Source organism: Podarcis liolepis (assembly GCF_965112155.1).
Source record: "Podarcis liolepis genome assembly, chromosome: 1".
Taxonomy (NCBI): domain Eukaryota; kingdom Metazoa; phylum Chordata; class Lepidosauria; order Squamata; family Lacertidae; genus Podarcis; species Podarcis liolepis.
Genome location: NC_139554.1, coordinates 110,535,491 through 110,544,372, shown reverse-complemented (window position 1 = coordinate 110,544,372; position 8,882 = coordinate 110,535,491). Strand labels below are relative to the sequence as shown.

The 8,882-nt window shown below is 45.1% G+C and overlaps 1 protein-coding gene across 1 annotated transcript in view; it reads left to right on the top strand.

The window, feature by feature from the left end:
* Nucleotides 1–388: 388 nt before the first annotated feature.
* The window catches only part of LRP2 (LDL receptor related protein 2), a 140,686-nt gene continuing 132,192 nt past the window's right edge, over nt 389–8,882 (top strand). The window contains exon 1 of the mRNA XM_083495707.1: nt 389–755. Within this exon, the coding sequence (XP_083351833.1) occupies nt 662–755 (94 nt within the window). The 5' untranslated portion in view covers nt 389–661. The remainder of the gene's footprint in view (nt 756–8,882) is intronic.

Sequence of the window (8,882 nt, the reverse complement as noted above, 5' to 3'; positions counted from 1 at the left end):
CCTTACTGGTATAGTTTGAGATCCTTACCTGTAGTTTTATAAATCATTTAATGTGTCAACACAAATAAAATATTGCAGCTGTTGTATAAGGAATTATGATGATGGCTGGAATGAAATTAAAACTCTCCCATTTGAAATGCCCCCCTCCAAAAAAATCTTGCCTTCACCCCCACCCTTGACAAGCTTTCTTTGAGGGGAGCAGCTCCTCGCGAAAAAGTCCCACTTGAAACTTGCTCAGTATTGTTGGGTCGTGATTCTTGCCCCATCTCGCTCCTGCTGCAAAGGCCAGGGACCCTGCAGGAAGCGACTTGGAAGTTTCGCTTGCAAAGTTGCATCTCCGCGCGCCCCGGTTGCAAAGTGCAATTGAAGGGAGGGGCAAGCGCTGCCCGGGCTTCCCGGGCCTGGAGCAAATGCCTCATGCTAGTTCCGGGGCCGGCGGGTATAAAGAGCTTTATGCAATGTCTGGAGAGGGTGGGAGCGTCGAGGCCAAGCGATGCCTCAGCTGACGAGCGCGCCTTTCTTCTGCAACTAGCGGGATCGGGAAAGACAGGGCGGGCGGGGAGAGAGAGAGGCAGACAGAGGGAGGGCAGCCCCAGAGGTGCTTGCAGAAGCGCGCCTTCCTCGCCAAGCCCGTGGGCTCCCTGCAAGCATCCCCGCGCAGATGGGACCTCGACGGCGCCTGGACGGCGGAGCAGCCGCTGCCTGCCAAGTGCTCGCCTTGCTCGCTGCATGCATCTTGCAAGCTGCCTGCCAAGGTAAGCCCCCCCCCCGCGCCTTTGCAGCTCCAGGGGGAACCCCACAACTTTTAAGTGTTTTTTTTTTAAGGGAGGGGGCAGGCAAGTTCTCTCCCTGTCTTTATGGTGGAGGGGAGAAAGAGGACTGAGGGTGGTGGGGGGGGAGGGGGCTTGCTCTCCTTTAGTTTTTTCCACCTAGCGGGTCCTCTATGGAAAATAACTTTCTCCCTCCCAACAGTGGACGCGCTTGACAAGCGACAAAGAAGCGGGCTCCAGCTTCTTCCATCGCCGAGGAGGGATTTTCCTCACAAGCGCGCTCGCTCAAAGGCGCTCCGAATTCGCACCCGGACCCGCCCCCCGCCCCGCGCGCGCTCAGCCAGCCCGCGTTTGTGTTCGCGAGTTCATCATCTCAACAGTTTTGTAACTGTTGCGGGCCGAGCTGGTGCTAGTCGCTCGTGCGGACGGCCGTTGGTTGGCTTTGCAATTTGGGCATAGATTCATTTCAACTCTAAATCGCGCGCGCACGAGGGCCGTGAGGGTGGTTTTGTTTTTTTGCTGCTGCAAGGTGCATCCGCTTACCATCGTCTTGCAGTGGGGTGGCTTTGGACCGGTGCGCGCGCGCGATTTTTAGTTGCAATGAAATATATACCGGTACATTATACATATACATATACAAATGTATGTATGTATGTATTGGAGGGAAATTTGTGCAAATTTGTACGCTGGATGGGTTGTGTTTGCGCGTTTCCTTTTTGCAAAGCAAAGAACGGTGGTTGTTTTTGTCCAAAGCAGAATAATAAGCCCCCTTCCCATCGGTCAGGCTCTCCCTGGCAGATTTGAAGTTGCAGGAGAGAACTTTTTCTCTGAGCTTTGCTGTTGCTAGGCAACTGCGGGAAGCATGTGACTGGCAGAGCCTTTGGCCGCATCACCACACCTCCTCCTCCTCCTCTTCATCCCCTGGTACTAATCTGACTGTTGAGGATGGAGGCGCTCTATCTCCCCCAGCCTCATTCCCACCTTGTAATGGCAGCCCCTTCCTCCCTGCCCCTCTCCCTCTCTGGCCTCCCGCACAAGCAAAGCGTAATTACCTTACAATTAATGAAAACCCCATTGTTGAAGCAGGATTAGGACTAGATTTCTTGGGGCACATCTGTAGGCCTGGGGAGTGCCCCCTCCAGCCAGTGTGTGTGTGTGTGTTGATTGTGTGGGTGCATTCAAACTGTTAATCTGCTTTCTTTGCTCAACTCTTAGCCTAAGCTCCTTAGAAGGAATCAAGTAAGTAATTATACAGCAACTGCTGCTAACAGCACCCTCTTTCCGAGGGGGGGAAGCAGATACCTGCAAAAGGTCCCACTGAGAAGGTCAACATGGGCAGGAAGCTAATTCCTTGCAGTTATTATTTTCATTAATGTCTGGAGCCAAGGAAGGGCTGGCATGTCTTTGAATTTTCAGGGCCCCCTCCCCTCTCCCCCTAACACTGCTGAGAGGGCATTTTCATTCCCAAACCTTACTTGTGTGGAAAATTCTGGGCTCTGAGCATCGCGTCAGGCCTCAGAGACACATTATGTAGGTTTAAGCCATGTTAATATATTATACCAAATGCAACATTCTTGGTATGTGCATGTGTGATTGGCGGGGGGTAGTAAGTCTGTGATATTTATCGCCAGTATGGTGTAGTGGTTATAGTGCTGGATTTAGACCAATGATGATGATGATAATAATAATTAATAATAATAATAATAATAATGTAATTTATTATTCATACCCTACCCATCTGGCTGGGATTCTCCAGCTACTCTGGGTGGCTCCCAACAGAATATCAAAAACACGATAAAACATCAAACATTAAAAACTTTCCTAAACAGGGCTGCATTCACATGTCGTCTAAAAGTCAGATATTTGTTTATTTACTTGACATCTGATGGGAGGGCGTTCCACAGGGCAGGTACCACTACCGAGAAGGCCCTCTGCCTGGTTCCCTGTAACCTCACTGCTTGAACCACCAGAAAGCCCTCAGAGCTGGACCTCAGTGTCTGGGCTGGAGTGCGGGTGGAGATGCTCCTTCAGAGGCCTGGGTTCAAATTCTTGCTCGACCACAAAGTTTGCTGAGTAAGCTAGGAACATAGGAAACATTGGTTTACGGATCTGTTCATGTTTACATGAACATGAAATGCTTACAACAGAGGTTTTCAACCTTTTTGAGTCCATGGCTCCCTTGTTCCACTGTACATTATTTCTGCGGTACCCCTGTGGGGGGTCAGTTTTGTCACCCCTTGCCTGCACAGCTGGCAGCCTCTCAAAGCTCCTGGCAACCAGCACCCCCTGGCCAGCCCCAGAGGCACCATTTGCCTGGGGAGCTTGTAGCCAGGGCTGCTGCAACAAATAGCTGTGCAAGCCTTTGGGAGGCAGAGACATGAGAGGGTGTCAGAGGAGGGAGGGAAGGAAGGAAAGCAGGACAGAGGCCAGTGTTGCCCGCAGCACCCCGACCATCATTCAAGGCACCCCAGGGTGTCACAGCACACTAGTTGAAAACCACTGGCATACAACATTTATAATTTGAATATAATGGGCAAAGGTCTTAGCGTTGGGTCTTTCTCCTTTAATTTCACTTCATTGCCACCTGCTTTTTGAAAATAAGTATAGATCTTACAATGTGGCTGTGGGGAAAGAAAAACAGTTGTATTTTTTAAAAAGGCATATTACAAAGGAGGACAGCCGCTGACAGTAATTTGAGTTATAAACTCAACTGGAGAATGTTCAAATTTCATGGCTATTGGGGCACCAATTAAGATCCTCCTTAACAAATGTACAGATTTTTTTTAAAAAAAGCTATGAGACAATTAACGGCATATGAGAAAATAGTCATGGGAGAAAACACAATGATAAAGGGTGTGATCTCATTTATATGTAGATAAATTATAGAATCACAATTCTGTCCTCAACAAACTTTGAAAAGTTGGTGGGAATTCAAACTGGAATGGCATAGAAGAAGAGGAACAGAATAAACAATGGCCAAAAGCATCATATAAGTTCTTTCAGCAACAACCAGGGAAAGAACTTTCAAGATTGTACACGGGATGGTATTTAACTCCTAGGCATCTATCCTATATAAAACCAAATAGCTGTCCCATGGGCAGGATGCTCTAGTATAGCTATGTACCAACATTTTCTACTTTGGATGGGAGTGCCCTGTGTCAGGAGTGTGCCAGAGAGTAGAAAAACTTTGGAAGCATATATTTGGAGAGAGATCACTGATTATGGCACAGATAATTCCTATGGCCCTTGGCTTGGCGTTACTCAATTTATATGGTCAGGACACGGAGCAAATCACAAATAAGGAACCATAGGCAGACCCTGGAAATCTTTACAACACAGAGCAGTAGTATAACGTTGTATGGCAGGCAGCACTGCTGGAAAAACTAACACAAAAATTAAAAGTGGCAAAAGAGAAAAAAGAAATGGGACATTTTTTGTGCAGTCTACCACAATTTTATTAATTACACAAGTATATGCCAATGAGTTTAAGAGGGTCTTCTGGCGGTTCTCTCACTGTGAAAAGTGAAGTTACAGGGAACCAGTCAGAGAGGGCCTTTTCGGCAGTGGCACCCACCCTGCGGAATGCCCTCCTGTCAGATGTTGTAGAGATAAACAACTGCACGACTTCTGGAATACATCTGTATAGGGAAGTTTTTAATGTTTGATGTTTTTCTGTGGTTTTATATATGTTGCAAGCTGCCCAGAGTGGCTGGGGAAATCCAGACAGATGCAGATGAGCGCGGCATAAATAATAAAATTGTTGTTGTTGCTGTTATTACTATTACTATTATTTATTATTAACTAAAGGCTATAACATTACAAATGGGACGCAGGTGGCGCTGTGGGTTAAACCACAGAGCCTAGGACTTGCCGATCAGAAGGTCGGCGGTTCGAATCCCCGCAACGGGGTGAGCTCCCGTTGCATGGTCCCAGCTCCTGCCAACCTAGCGGTTCGAAAGCATGTCAAAGTGCAAGTAGATAAATAGGTACCGCTCCAGCGGGAAGGTAAATGGTGTTTCCGTGTGCTGGTCTGGTTCACCAGAAACTGCTTAGTCATGCTGGCCACATGACGTAGAAGCTGTCTGCGGACAAACGCCTTGGCCTATAGAGCGAGATGAGCGCCACAACCCCAGAGTCGGCCACAACTGAACCTAATGGTCAGGGGTTCCTTTACCTTTACCTATAACATTACAAATTGCCAAACTGTGAACCATAACATACCGCGCACAATCAATTATGTAAAGCAAGGGAGTCAGAGTTCATAAGTGTCACCTGCTAGCTTATACTGTACCTAGCTTAACTTCTGTTAGACCTTTGAATCTCCAGTGCAACTTATTGCAATATTCTCTCTCTCTGTGTGTGTGATCACGGGATACCTCAGTCAGTAGAGCCTGAGACTCTTAATCTCAGGGTCATGGGTTTGAGCCCTGTGTTGGGTGAAAGATTCCTGCATTCAAGGGGTTAGACTAGGTGAACCTCATGGTCCCGTCCATCTCTACGATTCTATGATTCTTTCAAAGTGCCACTTTTATCTGTCACAAATCTGTTGGCGTCGCTCAAAACAAAGGGAACCATTTCTGCCTTAGTAAGCCTAATTAGCAAAGGTTTCCGAAATCGGTCTCTTTAATCCCTATAAAAAAGACAGATTAACAAGTAATGCATGCTGTCTTCCACCTGTGGCTGGCCCACATATGCAGAGTCCGTCATATGGGAACCTGTTGTCCGAGACCCCCGTGGACATCGCCTGGAATCTGACCTCCGACCTCCTTAAAGGCATTTTTTAAACCAGGCATGAGTTAGGTATGACATGCTCTGAAAAATGCTCCATTTTCAGAAGTGGGAACCATGGTGAGAATCTGGAATTCCTAATTAAATGCAAATCCCATCTGGATTCTGTCCAGAGGAGCTAGTCCCTAAGTTGTCTCTTATTCATGGTTAAGAGCAGAATTTGACTCTGAGAAGTATAAACATATATAAGCTTTTGTCGTGTAGATGCCAAGTATTCGATATTACACCATTCTGTATAACGCAAAGCAGGAAAACATTCAGCTGAATTACATATATGGCAGAGCAGGACCTGTAGTTTTTTTTACAATGAATGTAGTGTGGTGTATATACTTTACTTTATCTCTCCCCCCCCCCTTGTTAATTTGATTGTTTCTGGCCAGTTATTCAAAGATGAAAACAAAAATGTATGTAAAACCAAATCACTGACATGCTTACAATGTTACTTACCTGTGTTTGCCAGTCTAAAGGATACGTGTAACTAAAATAATTACAATACTGTTATTGTAACTGTTCCATCTCTTTTCTCTCTTCATCCAGTTTATAAAACGTAAGACTTTTATTTCATTTTTTCTTTTGTTTATGTTACCTACACTCATGTAGGTTGCATGCTGTTATGCAGTTTAAGTTTGTATATTTTGCAAGTGGAATATCAGTAAAAAAAAAAAATCAATAAAAATAATAATAGTAGGGAGGATACATATGGATACAGAAGTCAGTTTGTGAATTAAAAGGAAAACAAAATGTTAAACTTTCTAAGAGGTTCCCGTGACCTGTGAGTTTGCAGGATGCTCAGAATGTTGTGGTGGCAATTGAGAGAGAAAGTAGTGCAGTAGTAGTAAGGAAAGAGGAAATTAGCCTGGCTCCTAACAAATTGTCTGGGGGAAGCATTGGTTGTGGTGGGGAAAGTATGTTCTTTAGAACAAATCTCTTTGTACTATGCAGGGATGTTTTAGAAGGGAGAAAAAGAACAGGGTGCCTTTTACCTTTCCTCTCTCTGGACCTTCTTCCAGAGAGTACAGTACAAAATGTAAGTACAGTACAGTAATGTACGTACAGTACAAAAAACCTCAGATTCAAGGCTGGCAGCCCTGAGTCCTCTTCAGTGAAGGTGCCAGGGAGGTAAGGGACTGGTGTGTGCGTGGAACCTTTGTCCCTCCCTTGCTACTGAATCTTCTCATCTCCTCCCCTCCACCCCATGCAACAATTACACTCAGAGTAGACCTATTGAAGTGAATGAACATTGCTAACACAAATCCATTAATTTCAGTGGGCCTACTCATAAAAGATAATTGAGTACCACCCTATAAGGCTCACACAAAAATCCACTCCTCACCCCCTTCCTCAAATCAGGAAAGCTTTTGTGTTGTTCATGTTAAATAATTGGAAATCGGAAATTTGTACATTATCTACCCAGAAAGCTATCAAGAGATCTCAGTACACTAACTGCCAACTTCTGGTATACAAGATAAAAAATCAGACTGACCCATTCACAATGGCATTCCCAACAGCAATGTTAAACATTTAGCTATGTTATCCTAATTCAACAGCTGTTGTGAACTATAATTTTGAATGATCCATCTAGGCTAGAACTTCCTGACAAATTCTCCTTCAGCAGTTTTGAATGTGAGCCTCTCTTTAAAGTCATCTTGTTGAACCATGTTGACTTTCAAGTCAGCAGCAGAGTGCCCTTTAAGGGGAGACTGAAATATTCTCCTTCTGGAAGACAGAAGCTCTTAATTAAGTCATTTCAGAATTGTACCGATTTATTAGCTTCTGTTGAAACATTGGCTTGTTTTATTTATGTAGGCATCATGGCAGGCGATTGCATATGTGGACACATTGGGTGTTGATCAGGTGAATGAACCTCGTGATAGTATGGCAGATGTTACCATGTATTGTCATAGCGTTACCTGAATAAATATGGGAACAGAGTCTGCCTCCGAGTTTGTTCCAGAGCTTAGTTCCTGGGTTTGCATCTTTGTTAAATAGTTGTAGGTGAGTAGCCATTTTAGACTAGGGGCCAGTCTGTGAATGAGAGCTGGTCTCCTCCCCAAGGCATTTGAAGGAGAAGTATCACTCTGAATGGGTTGTAGTTACATTTTGGCTGGGGCCTGTGATTGACATGAAATGTTTTGTCAATTTCTCTTCTGGACCTGTCACAATTGTTTTCTCTTGAGCACCAGTCTGAGCTTCTCAATCAGATTCTTAACTTAATTGGGTGACTACTGCAGTTTTAAGACACCCTGCTGTTGTTCTAGCTCTTGTCTGATGAGCTGTAACAAATGTAGTTGTGTTGTAGAGCATGACTGTAGTTGATGGATTGTGTGATGCACATTTGAGTTAGTTGAAAACAAGCTGATGTGTGGTGGTTAGCAGTGCTCCCCCCCCCTAGAAAAATAGGTGCAAGTACTCACCATGAAGTCGTTACAGTAAGTGCCACACAACATAAAGATGTGCCCTTGACTATCCCCTGAAAAGAAAAGCACTGGTGGTTAGTAAGTTTATGGTATTAGGTGATGGTTGTCCTCATAACTGCATCATGGTGCTTGGAAAATTAACTTGCTGAAGAGATTGTTCCAAGCTCAGGTTGAGGATGGGTTGAATTCTGGTGGAACCTAGATGATGGGTCTAGATCAGCGGTTCTCAACCTGTGGGTCCCCAGATGTTGTTGGATTACAACTCCCATCATCCCTGAGCTCTGGCCTTGCTAGCTAGGGGTGATGGGAGTTGTAGTTCAACAACATCTGTGGACCCACAGGTTGAGAACCACTGATCTTAGATGATGCCAAGCATATCTCCGGTAAACATGAGGTACTGGGAAATGAATTGTTGGCACGGTGGAACCATGTTTGGTGCCAATTGCAATGCATTTAACTTAAAACCCTATAACCCTACTCATAAATAATGGCGGGTGAGGACACAGTGGGAAAGCATGCTATCCAGATGTGCTGTGGCAGCATCAAGGCTAGTATCCCTAGTAGCCCATCTTTGTGGGGGGTGTTAGTGTACAGAACCTCCGGCATCTATGGTTGTTGGAATAGCATTCTGTGGAAGATAGTTAATGGGCTATTGTTATCTCAGGTATGCTTATCTCAGTAAATAACTAGGGATAGCAGCACACAGCTTGTAAATTAAGTCTGTAACTAAAAATCCCTACTGTGATAGTGCCAATGCCACAGACAGCCAGGGTTGTCTGGTTTGTATTTACTCAGATGATAGAACATCTGAATCTCTGAATGAGTAGCCACCACTTCCAGCGGTAAACTCTTCACAGCCCTTCCTTGCATCCAAATGAGTTGAACCATAGTTTGCTTAACCTATGGG